The following is a 21,880-nucleotide window of genomic DNA, read 5'->3' as shown; positions in this document are numbered from 1 at the left end:
GACTGTATAGGCTGTAATGATGAGTCATAAATAATAAGACAGCTAAAATTGAAACAAACTGTGAGTTGCGAACTTCTTGGTATTTATTTATAGCCACAGTTTTGGATTTCGCCAGTTATGGATAACGCTAATTGGAGGATGACAGTATCCGACAGTATAAAGGTTTTGATTCATTATTCTTTCTTACCATCGAATTCTACTATGAGTGACTTACACGTAGTAATTGGAATCAATATAGCGATAAATGTATACTATACGTTTACGTTATGGCACTGAACACGATTACAATTAGTAAGTAACTAAAAATTTTATCGATCTTCAGTTGATGTTCGGAAAAAAAAACAAAAATTATTTTTGTTATACGGTGAATAATTTTGTCTTCAAATCTGTATATCTGTGATTTCAGCTACATTTTCGTTGTAAATTAGAAAAAAGGCCATATGATTTTGATTTATTTTATATTTGTTTTAATAGAATATGTTTAATATTATTTTTTGATATATTTGTGATTTCTAGGAATTATCAATCAATAAAAATGTTCGATATAACGTAGTTAAGTATTTAATTTGTGTAATTTGTGTTTAAATTGTAAAATAATGTGTGTATCAAGCTCTGATCACCGTGATATTTAAAAATTTTAATTTTAATTGTAAAGAATCAAATTGTAAACTGTAATTGTAGTTGCTGTTACAAATATTAAGTGTCGTTTAAAAAAAGTCTTAACTCTAAAATTGAATGAAATCTTCGATCAATTTTTTATTCTTATTTTAATAGCTTTATAGAGCGCTTAATATACTAACGCATACTACTTTATCATTAGAGTATTAAATTTGATCAATGTGATCAAACTGTAGGTGTATTAATAATCGATATTTTATTTATGTTACTATGAAAATAAAACAAATCAGATCAGCATGTTTTTTTTTTTTTTTTGCTAAGTAAAGTCTTTTTCTACAAGGCAGTAAATGTCTAGCGTTGAATGTCTACATAACACACAGTCACATTTTGCTTACAAAATAAAATAATAATAATAAAATATACATGAAATAAATAGGCACTTACTTAATATAATATTCCGTAACATCTTTGATTTAAATAATGTGATTACATTGTAATCGTTCTAATTGAGAAGAAATAAACAAGGAACTTACTACATTACACATCATTACTCATCATTCATTTATAACAAAACTTATAATAAATTAAAATATCAAATGGCCACTTATTTTATAAGAAAATATATAATAACACATTAAGCAGGCGTTGAAGAGGTATCTTGAGGCATATGTAACCTGAGGTAGGGCACAGCGGGAGTTTCCTGCTCAAAATATGGAGCAGCCCGACTGAGGTAGTACCTCGACCTTACAGAAGACCACAGCTAAATAATACTGTTTTCAAGCAGTATTGTGTTCCTGTTGGTGAGTAAGGTGACCAGAGCTCCTGGGGGGGATTGGAAATAGGGTCGGCAACGCACTTTCGATGCTTCTGGTGTTGCAGGTGTCTATAAGCTACGGTAATCGCTTACCATCAGGTGAGCCATACGCTTGGTTTCCGACCTAGTGACATAAAAAAACCTCTAAGATAGATCTCTGAAATACTCGTTTTATAGGTACATGTCTTTAATCAGTATTATTACATCACTTTAAACATTACTTGTAACTATTGAATTGAAGAAAAATAATTTGGCACAATAAAATTCTACATTTTACTTCGAAGCTCTATCAGAACTAATTCTAATTATGCCAAAAGGCTTAAGGAATTTCCAAAGCCATCAATTTAGAATACTTTGTGTCTTGCTCTACGCCAGGAAATCTGAACCCTTGTTTAGCAAGATCTTCATAGGATATCTTGAACAGGTCTTGGAAACCGGCCTTCTTAGCGACGGCTTGAGATGCTGCGGCGGTGAAGACTGTAGCTGTTACCTTTATACCGAGTGCCTTGCAGAGAGGAATTCTAAATGGAAATCGAATGATTTTAGTTAAAAACTTTTGCACGTAATGTTTACCTGTTAGATATCGATATAAGTCAGGAAATCTTTTCAGCAAGCAGTGAAGTGGTACCTAAATAATTGTGTTTGCTCGCAAACGAAAAAAAACCGACTTCAATTACATCGACGAGTAATACAACGTAGATCGACGAAAAAATAGTCAAGCAACTACGCGTTATCAAAGATTACTCAAAAAGTAGTTATCAGATCTCAATAAAATTTATATGTGACCACATGACAAACATCAGCTTTCGATTAAATTAAAAATTATTAAAATCGGTACACCCAGTAAAAAGTTATTGCCGTTTTTAAGAGTTTCCCTCGATTTCTCTGGGATCCCATAATCAGACCCTGGTTTCCTTATCATAGTACTAAACTAGGGATATTTTCTTTCCAACAAAAAAAGAATTATTAAAATCGGTACACCCAGTAAAAAGTTATGCGGATTTTCGAGAGTTTCCCTCGATCTTTCTGGGATCCCATCATCAAATCCTCATCATAGTACCAAACTAGGGATATCTCCTTTCCAACAAAAAAAGAATTATCAAAATCGGTACATCCAGTAGAAAGTTATGCGGTATTGTATTATACGAACGAAGGTCGACGAAAAAAGCGTCAAGCAAAAACGCATTATTAGATATAACTTGAAAAGTAGTTGTTAGATCTCAAATAAATTTAAATGGGAACAATTGACACACGCCACCTTTCGATTAAAAAAAAAATTGTCGTAATCGGTCCACACGGTCAAAAGTTCTGATGTAACATACATAAAAAAAAAAGAAAAAAATACAGTCGAATTGAGAACCTCCTACTTTTTTGGAAGTCGGTTAATAAAAACCAAAGTGCAGTGTACGATTATATCTCAATTGAATCGATTTCCTTTTAGAAATAACTAAAGTAAACAAATTTCACAACAAAACTATTCTTTTATTAATTAAAATATTCAAAACTCAATTAAATTAATATCAAAACTTATTTTTATCCGTTTTATCAAGTCTACGCCTCTGTTTACAATCAACTTTCACATTTTTTTCATCTGGCAACACATTTCTCTTTATATGATATATTGGTTGCGGGCAACCGAAGTCCATTTCATTGTAATATAGGTGTTTATTCCGATCTGCGGGGTTAGGATAATAAGCTGCATGAAGTACACCGTCTATTTCATATAGTTTAACATCAATCGTATGTTGAAATAAAGCTCCACTCGCTAACATCCGCTCTATAACCTCGCAACTCACATGCCCTATTTTATTACCCCATAAATTCAAAAAACGTAAATAATACGCCTTTTTTAACGTATTTAATAAACTGATAACACCTTCATCCGTAAATTTATTATTACCCACATCTAGGGCACGAACTTTTGAATATGGCAGCCCAAAACTTAAGGCTATTGCTCCAGTGTCGTTAATGCTATTTCCGGCGATATTTAGTAGTATTAGCTGTGGATTTCCCCTCAAATATTTTCCTAATAACTCCGCACCGTAATCGCCAAGTTTATTGTAACCTAAATCTAAGTATAATAAGGTTTTATTGCATTTTAACCCTCTTACAAAGTATTCCATATCATGGCCAATCAGTTCATTCTTTTGCAAGTGCAATTCTATTATAGTTGAATTCCTTTCCAACAATAATTCGATATGATATGCCAGCCATTTCGTTTCATACGAGTAACGATTATAAAGAGGTATAATACGGCTCAAATCAATTATTTTTAATGTGTCATTCCCGCCATAATCGCTCCGTAGAGAAGCAACTATCTTAACCATACTAGTCAAAGTCTGATTAGTTTCCCCTAAATCGCAATATTCGATACTTTTATTATATTTAAAAAACTCAGCAAAATTTTCTCCACTCGATTTTAAATCGTTACCGTTCATTCTTAAACATTTTAGTTTTAAAAATGTTGAATACTTCGACAGATTCAAAATTGACGCATCTGTCAAATTATTATTCATAATATTTAAGTTAATTACGCTCGAACGGCCTTTAATGAGAACTTTCTTTAATAAAACAAAAAAGCCTTTGTCTGTGATATTGTTGTAGCTCAAATCGAGAAGGATAATTCTTCTAGAAGATTGTTGTATATACTTGCAAATAGCTTGTATGTCTCTGTCAGTGATGCGACGCTGATATTTGTCATAAATATCTTTACCTTTTAGAACCAAGCAGGCAGTTTTGTTTGAATTTCGTTCAGTGAATAATTCTAGACGTATTTTGTTGATTTCATCTGCTTCTAGAGGTTCAGGTTCGCCTGTGATCTGCTGTAAAAGTATTATTTTGTTGCAAATACATTTACGAGACTTCTTCATTTTCTTGTTGTTGATATATGATTTACAAACGTTGATATTCAATATATTTTAGATTTTAGTATTATACGCTACATATAAATAAAATTTAGATTTATTGTCAATTAAATAATTTAAATTATTTTACAAAGATTAAATTGATAAACATTATAAAAATATGAAATCTATCAAATTGACGCTGTCAGTTTTATAAATTATAATACCAACACATAAATAAAACTTGAAAATGCTTAAAAAAATAAAAAAAGAACTTGTACCTATTTACATTTTTGTATAACGCTATATTGATTACTTATAATTTTAAATATTAATACTTAATTCTAAGCAAACTATTATTCTGTTTCCATACGAAATAATTGTGTTTGCTCGCAAACGAAAAAAAAACCGACTTCAATTACATCGACGAGTAATACAACGTAGATCGACGAAAAAATAGTCAAGTAACTACGCGTTATCAAAGATTACTCAATAAGTAGTTATCAGGTCTCAATAAAATTTATATGTGACCACGTGACAAACATCAGCTTTCGATTAAATTAAAAATTATCAAATTCGGTACACTCAGTAAAAAGTTATTGCGGATTTTCAAGGGTTTCCCCTCGATTTCTCTGGGATCCCATCATCATATCCTGGTTTCCTTATCATAGTACTAAACTATGGACATCTTCTTTCCAACACAAAAAGAATTATCAAAATCGGTACATCCAGTAGAAAGTTATGCGGTATAATACAACGTAGGTCGACGAAAAAAGCGTCAAGTAAAAACGCATTATTAGATATAACTCGAAAAGTAGTTGTTAGATCTCAAATAAATTTAAATGGGACCAATTGACACACACCACCTTTCGATTAAGAAAAATTGTCGAAATCGGTCCACCCGGTCAAAAGTTCTGATGTTACATAAAAAAAAAAAAAAAAAATACAGTCGAATTGAGAACCTCCTCCTTTTTTGGAAGTCGGTTAAAAATCCGGCTTCAATTCCATCGAGAAGTAATAGAACGTAGGTGGACGAAAAAATAGTTAAGTAAATACGCATTATTAGATAAAGTTTGAGTTGTTATAGCAGCAAAATACATACATAATTTGTGAAAATTTAAACTGTCTAGCTATCGCGGTTCTTATAGCCTGGTGACAGACAGACGGACTGACGGACGGACGAACTGATAGACAACGAAGTCTTAGTAATAGGGTCCCGTTTTTACCCTTTTGGGTACGGAACTCTAAAAATACCAACGAATTATGAACCTCCTTCTTTTTTAGAAGTTGGTTAAAAATTGTGTCAAAATAGTACGGATGATAACAGGGCCAAATTTGAAATTTCCTTTTGAATTTGAAACATTGTTGGCCACAAGAGGTCGTTAATAAATTACTTTACACATTAAGGGAGTAAGGTAGTAAGGAGTATGATCTGAGTTTACCTTCATTAAAATAGTGTAATTAGAAGTAAGAAAGACTATGCTGATTCATAATATTAACTAACTAGCTGTGCCCGCGACTTCGTTCGCGTGGAATTTAACAAAAAACCTATTGTTCAGTTCGCAGAGTTATAAAATAATTAAATTTCTAAAATAAAAGTAACCTAAGATACTCCTTATTACATCAGCTATCTGCCAGTGAAAGTCACGTCAAAATCGGTCCAGCCATTTCAGAGATTAGCCGGAACAAACAGACAGACAGACAGACAAAAATTGTAAAAAATGGTTTTTTGGTATGTTGTATACATCCACATGAATTTAGTTAAAAGCGGTTATTTTAATATTACAAACAGACATTCCAATTTTATTTATTTTAATAGATGTAATGTATAGACCTAGAAGAAAGTTGTGAAAAAAGTAAAACCAGCTCCAAAAACGCGGTATTTCCTTATCGTAGGTAAATACTTAAAATCTTCAAGTAAATTATAATTAAGCTAATTAAAAGACAAAACAATAAATAAAAATAACAATTTTATTAAATTATTATTTATTGTAAAAAAAAAATCTGAAAATAAAAAGAATTTTTATCAAAATAACATAAAACACAACATAGACAAAAAAAACACAAAAAAAACTAACATAACTTTACAAATTAAAACATGTATCAATCTACTTTTTTGACTGAATCTGGAATCTAGGGCAGCCCGACTGGGGAAGTACCTCGATCTTACAGAAGAACACAGCTAAATAATACTGCTTTCAATCAAGAATGGGCAATGCTTCTGTTGCTGCAGGCGTCTATAAGCTACGGTAATCGCTTACCGACCTAGTTGTATAAAAAAAAATACTGAAGTCCGGCGATAAATACAATTCTTAATTAAATATTTTACAGAAATAACATAAATTCACTCTCAATTACAGAAAATAACTTCTACAATATAAAATAGGAATCACTCAATATATAAAATTCCCGAGACATAATCGACTTGAGATATGTCAGACGCGACGCGGAGGTATGCCCATTATCCAACAGCAGATATTTCCAATTTTCTATCCAACGGAATTCTATTAAACGGGAAATAGATTTTCAATGGCGTTTAACAATTAGTATGAGATTCTGAAACGGTTTTCGGAATCACGGAAGCGGTTGAGACGAATATTTCAGAATGGGTTTAAATTTTTTTTTATAATAAATGTATTAAGGTCAAGTTTATTTTGTTGATACTTTTTATTTAGCAAAGAAATATAAAAAAAAAACTTATACACATTGACCTGATGGGTCTGTCCGTCTGTATAATGTATTTTGAAGTAATATTTCTTTTGAAACTTTAAGGAAAAATTATGATAGTAAATTTTTACGACACGCGCGCACATCGTCACATAAAACCGACACCCTGAAGCTAGCTAATCAACGAAGAAGAAGTTAGCAACGTGAAGTTAGCTAGCCAATGAAGTATAGCTTCTTACGTGCGTACGTAAGTAGACACAAACTTTTTTTAAACATTGCATGATGGTAAGCAAATACCGTAGCCTGTGGACGAGTGTGACACAGGAAGCGTCTCTAGCAGATTATCCACACTACTCACGACCAACCTCAGCAGCTTTGGACACCTTACTAGAGATACTCTTAATACTTGTGAACAGTATTATTTGGTTGTGTTCTTCTGTAAATTTGAGTTGTCAAAAATATCCATTCTGTCCTTGTCCAAAAGAATCGTGTTCTCTTGTTTGACCTTGACAAGAACTTGATAATTAAATATGAAGTAAAACGTGTTAATAAATTATGATTTTTTTTGAGAACCTTATTTGCTTTTTTTTGAACTACTCGTTGTGTAGTATAGTCTTTCTAAAACTGACTGTTTGAAAGATTTCATTAAAATATAAACAAATAAATTATATCAGAAAACATTAATTAATTCAGGATACATTAAACATTATTTTGTAAATACAGTATTGGCATAGGAAAGTTACATCAACCATTTTGTCTTATGCATAATAGTACCGTCTTTCATCGTACTGTCCCAGTTACATGCCAAACATCTAATATACCTTGCCAAAAGTATCTCTTTTCCGATATTACAGCCTCTCCACTTCGGGTCCACAACCAGACCATACGCTGTCAAGTACTGTTCTACTCCAAACTTGGAAAATATGTCCACACTGCGCGTCACAAAATCCACAGCACCAAACAGCTTCGCCCAAATTTTGTCTTCCGTCTAAAAATATAGTAAAATAATAATCATGATATACCTTTTTAAAATTCTTGGATTGTGCCCTTCAATTTGATACCGATATTGTAGTATTCGAGAACAAAATTTTTTTTTCATTAACTACAATGGCTTCGCGCAGCCGCCATGTTTGATTTTTTTTAATGTCACCTATCTAAGAACACTTGGGCAGCTAAGACGAACCTAACGATACCTCAATTATGTAAATCCGTTCAGTGGTTCTGGAAATATGAGGTAGTAAAGAATATTACATACAAATATACATACATACAAGATACGCGCGAAAAACATAACCCTTCCTTGGCAGTCGGGTAATTAGGTTTTCTTGGGAATTAATAAGAATTAGAAGAATGGTTTGTGTATATATAATTCAATCATCATTACAGCCTGTACAGTCCACTGCTGGACATAGGCCTCCACAAGTTTACGCCAAAAATAACGCGAACTCATGTGTTTTGCCCATAGTCACCACGCTGGTATATATAATTCAATATTAATTACATATTAATGTCTGCAATTAAATGGTTTTGGTTTTTCAAAGTTTTGTTGATAAAACGTAAAAATTAATTAAAAAACTATTCAAAATAAATAGTCACATGAGCGTAGCGTAACATCCATTTTACAAATCTCTTTAAACCTACTACTAGGTACACTATGTTGTCATCGACTTGAGCAAAATGTTAAAAAAAGGCCTGTGAGTGAGCTTTTACCAGAGCAGGGTGGTAAACAAACTTACGACTCACTCAATGGAAGTAGTTACCGTAACCTATAGACGCAACACCAGAGGCACCGCAAGCGTTGCCGACCCTTACCTGGAGAGCCCCTACTCTGGCCACTTTACTCATCAGAGACAATACTAGTTGAGAGAGATATTACTTTTTTTTATTTTTTATTTTTATTTATTCGGAAAACAAACAGTGTTTCATTACAAAAAAAACACATCCAAATTAAAACAATACACCAATTACATGTTTTCACAATTAAATTACAAAAGCTTGTTTACTTGATACAGTTGTATTAAAATAATAAATGCCACCTACGGATCAGTTCGAGAGCCGTCAAACCAAGTGTTCGTCAAAGTAGTTTTGAAATGAAGTGTTGAAGAAGTAAAGAGATCAAGCTGAGTGGATGCCACCACACTGTTTAAATTGGGAACTTGACCGAAAAACAAAGCCCATAGTTTTTTTAGCCTTTTTACAGTAGTACTTTGTTTGTGATCTTTCCAGACGGGCTGCTTCAGTTTTAACACGATATTTCCAACTGTGCTGTTGAAGCCGCTAACCAATATTGTGTATAAAACAATATTGTGTTGTAAAAGTTGTCCAACGCCCGACAGATGTATTGTGGATCAACATAGATCGCATTAAAAAATGATTTAAACGATTTAGTACCTGTGTAAAGTTAATGATTTAAATAAAAGGTCGGTGTTAGTCGGTGTCGGGGGTCGATAAGTAGATCAGAATACCGCCGTGGTTTTATTTATTCAACCCTTCAAGTAGTTCACAACTAGATCAAAACTCGACTCGTCAGATGCTATACACAACTTACTTACCTACCTCAGAATTACTGACCTGAGATTATGATACCATAATTTGGTCATCATGGTGATTTATAAAGCTTAAAGTATATTTATCAGATTACTTAACCTGATGAAAGCAAATGCCAACCTTAAAAACCTCTTCCTTATCAGTGTTCGCGACAACAGTGAGAACATTGACACCAATTATCTCCGTGGCATCGTCTCTGTCCTCCACGCAGACGACAGAAACTCTATCTTTAATCGTATCTCGCCAGAGTTTCTCCAGCTCAGCTAACGCAGTAGGGTACTTTTTAATTTCTGTTAAAGAAACACAAGTATTAGAAAAGTTAATAGAGGCAGAATCGTACCATATTATTTTAAAACTTTCCTTCTTATGTTGTGAATTGTAAATATGTATAATGTTTAATTATTATACATTTTTGTCATATTAAAAAAAAGAAAAAGAAAAAATATATTTTGTCTTTAAAATGGTAATAGCGTGTATAGAAGATAAAGATTGTGGTGAGAAAGCTCATTTAATATAGGTATTATCATCGCATCCACACGTTTCCAGATTAACCCAGGTTAACCAGATCAAATAACATTTGATCCTTCGAGCCTGGATTTTTCGGAACTAACCACGGAGACTTATTTTAACAAGAAATAAAATTAAGAGTATTTAGGATTCGTTATCAAACAATAAGCAACAGTATTTAAAATTAAATAATATCACACCTATAAAAAGTTTAGTAACATTTAGAGAAATTATAAGTGTTTTTAAAGAAAATTAAAATTTAAAAAAAAAATAAAAATAATTTGTCTACTCTATAGCACACATAAGACTAAAATTATTGTATTTGAAGTAAAGAAACAGAATTGCAAATTATAGGTAGTCGAATTTTAAATGATATCTTCCTCAATTTAAGCTATTTATCTATACATATAATAAAATGGTAGGAAAGTCAAAACTGTACATTGAATATTTTTTGTAAAGAATACTTGGGGTGTGAGCTACAATCGATATCGAAGCAAAAATATAGTTTTTAGAATTTTTGTCTGTTTGTCTGTATGTCTGTTTGTCTGTATGTATGTCCGGGATAAACTCAAAAAGTACTGCATGGATTTACTTCAAATTTGGCACGAATATTATTAAGAAGTCGGGTCAACATATAGGCTACATATTATTACGCTATCACCTACGGGGAACGAGCAGTGAACCTTTATTTCTTCAACGCATTCTGTAACAACGTGTAATATAATTATATCTATATTTCTAATATATATATAATCAGTATTTGGTTCAATCATGTTCCTTTCACGAGTAGTGCAAGAAATTTTTGCGGATCGTATAATAAAGAATGTTGAAATCGAAATTAGGCTGTCGTGAGATTGAACCATGAGTAATAATTATTATAACGGATATAAGCACTAAGCAACTTAAATAAAATTAACTTTGGTAACAGTTAAGTAGGGCTAGATAAAACAAAATTATTTAGGAAACAGTTGAGTATAAAATTAGAAACAAAATATCTACTATATCTTACCTATATACTTGCACGGTGGCTCATCAGCTGTAAAATACTTGACAAGGAGTTGGACTGCCGGTTCCACCTGCTCCTCAGTAAGATCTTGAACCCGCAGCTTAGTGCCTCTTGCGATGAAGCGGTGCCATACCGTAGGGAAGGTGATACTGGAAGGGCGGGTGTAGACCATCTGAAAGAGGTTCAGATCTGAAATATCTGAAGATACCTCGCTTGAAAAAAAAAAACGCTTATAAAAATGAACTAAATTGAAAAGGCAAAAGCACAGCGGTCATTTTTCCACGTTAAAGAAGAGGAGACCTAGCTGTTTCATTGTGAGGTGACCATCACTATCTACATTGCGTACTAGCTACGTTTTTTGGGACTTTACGTGCTTTTTAACCGACTTCAAAAAAGGAGTAGGTTACTCAATTCGACCATATATATATGTATTTTTATATATTATATATAATTATATATAATACTAGCTGCCCGGATAGACTTCGTTCTGTCAATAGTAAATTTTTTTTTGTATTAACACCTTCCGTGGGCCTTAAGGAACATACAAAAAAATAAATTAGCCGAGCCATTCTCGAGTTATGCGCTTAACAACATTCATTTTTATTTATATAGATAGCTTCCGCCCGCAGCTTCGCCCGTGTGGATTTCGGACTTCAAAAATGGAGGAGGTTCTCAATTCGTAGGGATGTTTTTTAATATATGGTGCGTATGCAGGTGGTCCCATTGTCCAGTTAGGATCTGATGATGGGATCCTGGTGAAATCGCAGGAACTTCTTAAATATTATTGGCAAACCTATGACGATTTTGGTATTTTTATGTGTAACTTGTTTGTCTGTTTTTAAAAATACGATGATCAGGTATATCATATCATCGTCGAAACTCCGCAATAATGACTATGTTTCCCTATTACTTCGAGGCCAGTGTATCGACTTGGATAGTTCTTATTATGTTTGAAAGAGTAAACATTGCAGCTGGTCCTATAGTAACCAGGTCAGGATGTGGTGATGGGAGCCTAGAGTAATTGAAATAACTCCTCGCATATTATAGACACATCCAGTGTTTTAGGTATAGATAAAGAAGTATATGTGATGACAAAGATATCTACACATTGTTGATGATGAAGCTGTAAGGTAGGCACCGGATATTTAAAAGTGAATACTTTTTACTTGAAACGTTGTGTATAAGGAATATTTCTATTGAAATATTTCCTTATACACAACGTTCATTACTTCTGACGGATTGTTAGTAAACACAAACAGATTATTTTTACATGTCACCCTTGAAAGGGCAACATATAACTGGCCGTGAGAAAAACATTGATCAGTTAAATCTATTCCTGCAACTTTTAAAGTTTGGCCTTGTGCCTTATTAATAGTAATACCAAAGGCTAATTTGATTGGAAATTGCAGTCTTTTGAATTGGAAGGGTAATTCGGAGGGAATCATCGGTATTCTGGGAATTAAAACAGTATCACCAGTACCACAGCCAGTTAAAATAGTGCATTCGATTAGAAAGTTTTTTAATTTAACTATTTTGAGTCTCGTGCCATTACACAATTTTGGGGGATTTAAATTTCTAAGTAATATCACTGGTGAACCCACTTTTAATATTAACTTGTGTGGAGGAATTCCGGGAGGAACTAAAGAATTCAAAAATTCAGTTGGATAATGTACTGCCTCTGCGGTATCCAAAACTGTATCAACTGAATAGTATATCTGTGATGGTGCTTCAAACTTGGAAATAATTAAATGATTAATTTTATCAACCTGTTCATTAGTAGGTGCCAATATAGCCCTTTCCTTAAACCAACATAAAGTCTTTGTAGTTATATTAGTAATATCGGGATATACGGTCTCAACCAATTCTTCCACATTTTGAACCAAAGCACATAGGTTACTAAGATTGATTTTAACATTTCCGGATTGAAATGCACCATTACCTATTTGAAGTAAGTTATTTGAAAATTGTTTATTGTCTTCACTGGAGGACAAAATTCTCATATTTGTATTAAGTTCACATTTTGTAATATGTGGCCAAAGATAAGATCTTTTGAGTGATGCATTGACTTCGTCAGCTCTAGTCCCCCTTGCTATGACTGGCAAAATTTGACGAAAGTCTCCAGAAAACAAAACGGTGCAGCCACCCATTGGGCAATTTCTGTTGCGTAAATCGCGCATTGTCCTGTCTAATGCCTCAACTGATGCTTTATGGGACATGGAAGCTTCGTCCCAAATAATCAAGCTACAATCCTGCATTAATTTACCTGTTTTACTCTGTTTTGAGATGTTACAAACGCTAGAGACGTCGTCACTGCAAATTTTTAAAGGTAGTTTGAAAGTGGAATGTGCAGTTCGCCCGCCTTTCAAAAGTGTGGCTGCAATACCGGACGACGCCACGGCAAGAGCAATTTTTCTGTCAGACCTTACTTTTGCTAATAATAAATTAATTATAAATGTTTTACCCGTGCCCCCGGGTGCATCTAGAAAGAACATTTTCCCTTCATTACTATTAACTGATGACAATATTTGGTCGTAAACAATTTTTTGTTCTGGATTTAAGCGATGTTCATCTTGAATTGTCTGTAAGAGTTGGGTGTAATCATAGTCAGTCTCTCGTAAATCCTCGATGTTGTTCATTGCATAAAGATTTGAATTTAACGGCAAGTTAAAACCAAAATCTTTTATACTTTTACCTGATAGAGATTCGACCTCTTTATTTAATTCATTTAAAGCTTCATCAAAAATATTTTGGTCGTACTCTAAATCATCTGATGACAGTTCTTGTCGTCTGCGTTGCAGTATATCTTCGGACATACTTTCCTGATAGTTTTGCCAAAGAAGATGCGGGTCCGTGATTTGGCAGAACGATATCATAATGGCAAAAAGGCACCTAAGTGATTTTGGTGAACAGCATATGGCTGCTTCAGAGAGCGTACTCTCCCAGTGACTGTCATCTTCGAGGAGGCCCATAGCTTTGCAAGCCCCTTGGAATGTGTCGTAAGTTACACCTTCAAAAGTGCGGAGACTTCTAAACGAAGTAGGGCCTTTTATAACGTGGAGTAACAACCGCAAATGAAAACATTCTGCATTATTAGGGTGTACCACGTACACCCTTCCAAGAGCATCTGTTTTTCTCACGCCAGGGTACCCGAGAACTACCGCCCCCTGCTTTCGTCGTTGGAATTTTTTCGTATTTTGATTCCAGGTATAATAGGCAGGCACCTTGTCGTAGGTCAGAGTTTTTGCGAAGTCGTCCTCTGCACATAGTTTGAAAAACGCTGTTAAAGTAGTATCTCTTGGATTATTCACAATGTCATTTACATTATTTTCAGTGAAATACACCCGCTGTCCGTTTTCTAAATGAACAGCGAGGTGTGTGACAGTTGGTGCTCTTTCATGAATATTGAAGGACATAATCCGCCATAGTGCTTCAGAACTACAAATGTAGCGGCCAGATTGAAATTGTTCTACTTCATTTGTAGAATGTAAACTAAACGTAGCCTGGTTACTTCCTTTATTGATGTATTTAGTGACATATTTTATTGATTTCACGGAACTGCAAAGTTCTACATAACATGCGCCTCGAAAATTTTTAATAATAGTTTATTGTAAGGCACTACCCATCTGTTATCAATTTCGTAATTACGAATAGCAGCCTTGCGTCCTCCTTCCTCTGGTGATAATCTTCTATACTTTGGATAGCCATCATCACCAGTTGAAGTTTGACTCTGATATGGTTTTGGGAATTTTTTTGAACATTTTCCCTCATGCATGCATGGCGAGTTAGGGTTTAAAGCTCCACAGGGTCCGTGAATCATGTTCCTTACCACGATGTCATACAATGTTGGGTCTTCGTCTTGGTCTGGTAATTCTGCCGTTATAACTGTGTCAATTTGGTCGGGCCTGATTTTATTTGTCAGCCACAAAAGCAAATGTATATGTGGCAGCCCACGTTTTTGCCACTCCACCGTATACATGTGACAGCGTGTCGGACCAAATACGTTTACCTTATTTATTAAGTGTAATAGTTTTTGTACTTTTAAATGAAACACACGATTTAAAATGTCATATCGGTCTTGAGGTGTTGCGGTGGAATGTAGATTATCTTTTATTTCTTTCCAATTAGGATTACAGGTCATAGTAATGAAGAGGTCAGGTTTCCCGTAATTCCTGACATAGGTCATGGCATCTTGAGTTTTTTCGTGTAAGTATCTTGGTCCGCCAGTAAAAGATGACGGTAATATTACCAGCTGCCCAATATTGTTTGTCATGTGTTCATTAGAATGTAAAGCATCCTGTAAGTGTATATAATTTTCTGCGCGTAATTGTGTTTGGTTATTTCGTATAAAAGCTAAACGTTCTGATTCTAGTTTAGCATACTGATCTACAACATATTGATTCAGTAACATTCCGTACCTTAGTAAAACATTATAATGATTATGGCGTTCCATTAAACGATAGCAATAATAATTCATACATGAAACTTTCTTCTGTACTCTGTCTCCTGTAGAAGGATTAACTTGGGGAATATCAATTGTGTATCCGTCTTCACCTCGACAAAACATCAATGGATATTGAAGACTGTCATATGAACGATGTAGTTCGGAAATTTTGTGGAGATTTTCGTCGCGGCTTCGAAGAACGATATCCCTTTTGTCAAATTGTTGTCCAGCAATGACAACTGCTACTTCACTGGTAGAAGGAGCATTATACCGTCCACGGTGTTCACCGTCAGGTACCCTGCTGGCATGAATTACTACATTGTAATCTGGGACATCGAGAGAGATACTTTCCATTGCAGTTTTAAAAGATTGTACGTATCTATTATGCAAATGCAACATGTTTTGCAATGACCTGACTATAGAGTTATCAAGTGGTGTTCTTGAATTACTATTACTAATATTACATCGAGTCGTTGCTTGAACTTCAGGATCGGAAATAAAATATATCTGCAAAAACTTATGGTCGTCAGGAACTTGTGGAAGAAGACTACCTGCAAGGTGGTAAACCTGGCCCTGGACTTTAAATGTTGGCATGAAGCCGTTTTCAACTACTCGTTGACTTTTGAATGAAGTCATCTGGAACGCATTATTATACCGCCGAATATGACGCATAAATTCTGTATGCTTTGGATGACTTTCATCAAGTAGAGAATTTAAAGGTTCAGGTGGAGCACCTATTTCATCTAATTTTACCTTACCATTTGAACAACATAAACCTTTTGACTCATCTTTCCATCTCAGTGCCGAACAGTATTGACAAACAATGGAAGGAGAACCTATACAAACAATACGATAATTTTGATAATCAATTGTTGTACTGCAATTCATTGCCGAGTACTCTTTATTGGACCATCTATTATTATTTTGTGTTCCATTAGTTGGCATATTATTCCTAAAATTTATGTGCCGAATACGATCGTTTTGTAGTCGGAGTTGTCTTCTCTCAGATGTTTCAGTTTCCATTAAAGCATTGTGTCTATCACGATCTAAAGATAAACGTAGGTTACGTTCAGCAGAGGATTCGCGTAGCCTCTGAGAAACATGTCTTTCGCGATCCAACGACAAACGTAAATCACGTTCCGCCGAGGATTCGCGCAGTCTTTGCGAAACATACCTTTCACGGTCCAATGACAAACGTACGTTACGTTCAGCAGAGGATTCGCGCAGTCTTTGTGAAACATGTCTTTCACGGTCCAACGACAAACGTACGTTACGTTCAGCAGAGGATTCACGCAGTCTTTGTGAAACATGTCTTTCACGATCTAACGAAAAACGTACATCACGTTCCGCCGAGGATTCGCGCAGTCTTTGCGAAACATACCTTTCACGATCCAACGACAAACGTACGTTACGTTCAGCAGAGGATTCGCGCAGTCTTTGTAAAACATGTCTTTCACGGTCCAACGACAAACGTACGTTACGTTCAGCAGAGGATTCACGCAGTTTTTGTGAAACATGTCTTTCACGATCCAACGACAAACGTAAATCACGTTCTGCCGAGGATTCACGCAGTCTTTGCGAAACATACCTTTCACGGTCCAACGACAAACGTACGTTACGTTCAGCAGAGGATTCGCGCAGTCTTTGTGAAACATGTCTTTCACGGTCCAACGACAAACGTACGTTACGTTCAGCAGAGGATTCGCGCAGTCTTTGTGAAACATGTCTTTCACGATCCAACGACAAACGTGCGTTACGTTCCGCAGAAGACTCTCGCAGTCTTTGCGAAATATGTCTTTCACGGTCCAATGATAAACGCAGTTCTCTCTCTTCATTATTTTCACTATTCCGATTCAAACGAAGTCTTTTAGCAGCAGACGTAATGCGTCCTATATTTGGCCTTCTTCTCGGCATGATTATCTACCTAAGTTTAATAAGAAATTGAATAAAGAGGTACTTAATAGAAACAGTTTAATGAATCTAAATAATATTTATTTACAACAACTTCCCTACAACACCCAAGTAACAAAAAAGTAATATACATGAACTTAAATAGACTCACGAAAATTATTTACAAAAATCTATTTATAACAACTAAGTACGGAAAAGTAAAGTACTTGGTTATTTAAAAAGTAACGAAAGAACCAAACGAAAAGAAGAAAGTAAACTGAAAGGTTTCTTACACCACCTACTAAGTATGAAAATAATTAATTAAGGAATATACATGAACTTAAATAGACTCACGAAAATTATTTACAAAAATCTATTTATAGCAACCAAGTACGGAAAAGTAAGGTACTTGGTTATTTAAAAAGTAACGAAATAACCAAACGAAAAGAAGAAAGTAAACTGAAAGGTTTCTTACACCACCTACTAAGTATGAAAATAATTAATTAAAACTAACAATAGCATAATAATAGGAACCAATAGCAAGATTTAATGCCGAACAGCAATACCCGTAGTAAGCCGATGACAGTCGATATACGCAATGCGTTCAGTTGCTACCAAAGTCTGTTTACTATGGCGGATCGCGCGCTACATCGCCCGGTTTATATAGCTTGAGCAGGCGGTCGAGCGATGCGGGGCAGAGGGGATGGACTCGCCGTAGGCATCTCAATGCTCGCCAAGCATTAAAAATGTTTCGCTACTAATTACTTCTAACAACGATATCTCAAAAACTATTCATCTGATTGATTTAGTGTAAAGAGCAATTTTAATCTGCATTAAATGACTAAGCTAACTAACATATTCATTTGGATAAGGATTAATACCGAACTAAAGAAAATAGCTTTGAAATTAACGTAATGTTTTTAATTAAAAATGTTAACATAAAAGTGGTTATTGTAAGTCAACCGTAAGAGATAGAGATATGCTATCGCGGACTTTTTTGTAGCATTTTTATAGATTTTGAATTCTCTAGTACATTACTTAACTGTATCTTTGCTAGTTTACGCGGCGTTCGCGTGGAAAGTTCCCATTTGGCGAGATTTTTTGCGACCTCTTCAACATTTGTCGCCGTATTTCAGCAAATTTACATAAAAGCATAATAAATTATATACCTAAACCTTCCTCAAGAATTACTCTTTCTATTGTTGAAAACCGTATAAAAATCCGTTCAGTAGTTTTCGAGTTTATCGCGTTCAGACAGACAGGAGGACAGACAGGAGGACAGACAGGAGGACAGAAAGACGCGGCCGGGGGACTTATTTTTATAATAAGTATAGATATAAAAGCGAAAGGTCATTCATCACGAAATCTCCGAAACTATAGCACCTACAAACTTGAAATTTGACAGATAATTTCTTTATAGGGTGTAGACATCTGTAAAGAACGGATTTTACGAAACTCGACCCCTAAGGGGGTAAAACGGGGGTTGGAAGTTTGTATGAAAGTCCTATGTTTTTGAAGTAAGATACTTGAAATTTAAAATGTATGCTCTACAGATGGTGAGAAGGTGTCTAAATAATGTATCTTTAGAAATCAACTTCCTTTTGGGGTTAAAAAGGGGGATGGTAGGTTGACTCACTCATCATGAAATCTCCGCAACTAAAACAGCCACAAACTTGAAATTTGGCAGGTAGGTTCCTTATAAGGCGTAGACATCCGTTAATACCGAGTTTTATGAAACTCGGCCCCTAAGGGGGTAAAACGGGAGTTGGAAGTTTGTATGAAAGTGCTATGTTTTTGAAGTAAGAGACTTTAAATTTAAAATGCATGCTCTATAAATGGTGAGAAGGTGTCCAAATAATGTATCTTTAGAAATCCACTCCCTTTTGGGGTTAAAACGGGTGATGGTAGGTTGACTCACTCATCACGGAATCTTCGAAACTATAACAGCCACAAACTTAAAGTTTGCAGGTAGGTTCCTTATAGGGCGTAGACATCTACTAAGAACTGATTTTATGAAACTCGACCCCTAAGGGGTTAAAAGTGGGGTTGAAATTTTGTATGAAAGTCCTATGTTTTTGAAGTAAGAGACTTGAAATTTACAATGTGTGCTCTATAGATGGTGAGGAGTTGTCCAAATAATGCATCGTGATCTATATATATAAAAGAGAAAGGTCGCTGACTCACTCATCACGAGAACTCAAAAACCGCTGGATGGTCCCATCCACCCAGGATGGACAAAGATGAAATTTGGCATGGGGGGGGGGGGTAAATTATAGTTAGTAGACTTCCGCTAAGAACGGATTTTGTGATGTTCCACCGCTAAGGGGGTTTAATTGGGGATGATAGTTTGTATGAAACGTATACAGCAGCTATAAGTTCGCCTGATAGGTTATTTAAAAAAATAATTTGCGTTAAAAATCTTAATAGTACATATCTTCATAACTATGCGAACGTAGTCGCGGGTAACAGTTGTAGTAACAGGTATTATAAAACAAAGTCCCCAAAAGTGTATGTGATCGATTCCCTCAAAATCTACTGAACGGATTTTTATGCGGTTTCACCAATGGAGAGAGGGCTTCAAGAGGAAGTTTTACGGAACGGCTAAGCCGATTTTGATGATAGTTTCACTGGAGGTTTACCGGGAAAACTTTGTGACACACTGATTTCAACGCGAGCGAGGCCGCGGGCACAGCTAGTATATATATATATATATATATATATATATATATATGTTCGGGGATAGCTTCGTCGCTTATGAACCGATTTTGATATTTCTTTTTTTGTTAGAAATAAGATATCCCAAGTGTTACCACACCTGGAAATAGGATAATTCCATGATAAGAAAACCAGGATCTGATGATGGGATCCCAGAGAAATCGAGGGAAACTCTCGAAAATCTGCATAACTTTTTACTGGGTGTACTGAAAATCATTAAGATTTTTGATTTAATCGAAAGCCGATGTTTATCATGTGGTCACATTCAAATTTCTTCGAGATCTGATTACAACTTTTGGAGTAATCTTTGATAATACGTTGTATTACTTGTGGATGTAATTAAGTTTTTTTCGTTTGCCAGCAAAGAAAATTATCTAACCTCTAGCCAGGGTGTATGTCTTCTGTGACTCCACTCTATGCTTTGGTTATCATAGACATCTTATTGCAATAATTACTCGTTATAGGGAACTTATCGATCACCAAACTGCAACACGCTACGGCAGTAGAGCAGCGTGGTGCATTAAGCTTCGATCCTTCTCGTACACGGAATAAGTATAAGACTTACGCCTAGCAATGGGATATTTCATAAGTTATATGTACTCCAATCGTTAATCTTAATGAAAAGGCCTGAAGGCTACCTTATACCAGCTGTCGGACGTTACAGGCTGAGTATATGAAATAATCAAAATCAATACATATACCTAATAATAAGTTCGCTGTTTGTACATGGAAGGTATATGAGAAAAAATATTATTGGATTTTTTATCAACGCAAATAGCACCCAAAACAATGATTGTTAGAATTTTTATCTGTTTGTTTATGCTTTTGTGCACGCTAATACGACTTATCCGATTTATATGTGGTTTTTAATGATTTATTGTGATACGCTTCACTTAACATTTTATTGTTTGTTGCATGTCAATCGGTTTTTAAATAAAAAAATGCCAATTTAAAGAATCACATTCAAGTTCATTCAACATGTAAATACCCAACGACGACGGTTATAATCTAAAAAATAAACCAAAATCATCCATAAAATGCTGTTTAAAGTTACTATTCCACACGGACGAAGTCGTGGGCTTAGCTAGTAATATAATAAAATAATATTCCGTATTTATTACGTTGACGCCCAAAATATGAAAAGGGAACTAACGTTCCCTTATTCGTTAATTCAACTAATCTTAATAGAGAATCACATATAAATTAAAACTTGAGATTGAATTTCATTGTTTAAACTTCGTGTGCGTTTGGACAATAATCGAATCACCCAATTCTCCTAGTATATAGGTATAAAATCAAGATATAATATTATTTTATTACAAGTAGGCTTCAAAAGCACTTCTGAATCGTCAATTTACAATTGTATTAATGTTAGTACTAATTACATTTTATATGAAATTGCACATTGGTAATGTACTGCAGAGAATAATCGCCAAAATACTCCACGGTAACTCTTTAAAAAAATGTTAATAATATTATAAATTTAGTAATATATTGCATGAAATACAGCGTCACTAAATCCAAACATTTAATATAATTAATATAATGCTAAACCGAATAACATATAGTTATTAAATTATTTTAATAGCGACCTCTGTCTGTCTATATTTTTTTACACAATAAGTAATCACCAATATATCATTATACTAAAATCTTCTTCGAAACACACTGCATCTTGTGGTATATATATATATATATATATATATATATATATATATATATATATATATATATATATATATATATATATATATATATATATATATATATAGAATATTAGTATAGATTAAATTTATTTTCAAGCTTACCGTAAAGTTAGTGCTAACTTGATT

At 34.4% G+C, this 21,880-nt stretch overlaps 2 protein-coding genes across 2 annotated transcripts; both read right to left on the bottom strand.

Moving 5' to 3' along the window:
• Positions 1-1,751: 1,751 nt before the first annotated feature.
• Positions 1,752-11,174, bottom strand: LOC123668060. Its single transcript, XM_045601853.1, has 4 exons — positions 11,006-11,174; positions 9,610-9,779; positions 7,764-7,930; positions 1,752-1,953 (listed from the first exon to the last, which is right to left on the bottom strand). Exons 1-4 carry the CDS (start codon positions 11,172-11,174, stop codon positions 1,752-1,754), a joined length of 708 nt encoding a protein of 235 aa, XP_045457809.1.
• A 1,021-nt stretch (positions 11,175-12,195) lies between these two features.
• Positions 12,196-16,546, bottom strand: LOC123668059. The gene is made up of 5 exons (XM_045601852.1): positions 16,511-16,546; positions 15,056-16,079; positions 14,648-14,872; positions 13,266-14,513; positions 12,196-12,941 (listed from the first exon to the last, which is right to left on the bottom strand). The coding sequence occupies exons 1-5, from the start codon at positions 16,544-16,546 to the stop codon at positions 12,196-12,198; spliced, it is 3,279 nt and encodes a 1,092-aa protein (XP_045457808.1).
• Between the last annotated feature and the right edge of the window lie 5,334 nt (positions 16,547-21,880).

This window comes from Melitaea cinxia, chromosome 30, assembly GCF_905220565.1.
Source record: "Melitaea cinxia chromosome 30, ilMelCinx1.1, whole genome shotgun sequence".
Lineage (NCBI taxonomy): Eukaryota > Metazoa > Arthropoda > Insecta > Lepidoptera > Nymphalidae > Melitaea > Melitaea cinxia.
The sequence above is the reverse complement of the archived record's forward strand: the minus strand, read 5'-3'. Positions and strand labels throughout refer to the sequence as shown.

Bases quoted from the DNA above. Each gene is read 5' to 3' on its own strand.
- LOC123668060 (XM_045601853.1), bottom strand. From the start codon at position 11,174: ATGGTCTACACCCGCCCTTCCAGTATCACCTTCCCTACGGTATGGCAC. The intron at 9,780-11,005 runs GTAAGATATAGT...TTTCTTTAACAG, and splicing joins GCCACCGTGCAAGTATATAG to AAATTAAAAAGTACCCTACT. The intron at 7,931-9,609 runs GTTGGCATTTGC...CTATATTTTTAG, and splicing joins ATAAGGAAGAGGTTTTTAAG to ACGGAAGACAAAATTTGGGC.
- LOC123668059 (XM_045601852.1), bottom strand. From the start codon at position 16,546: ATGTTTCTCAGAGGCTACGCGAATCCTCTGCTGAAC. The intron at 16,080-16,510 runs GTAACCTACGTT...AATGCGTTCCAG, and splicing joins ACGCGAATCCTCTGCTGAAC to ATGACTTCATTCAAAAGTCA. The intron at 14,514-14,647 runs GTAATTACGAAA...ACATCAATAAAG, and splicing joins AGGACGCAAGGCTGCTATTC to GAAGTAACCAGGCTACGTTT.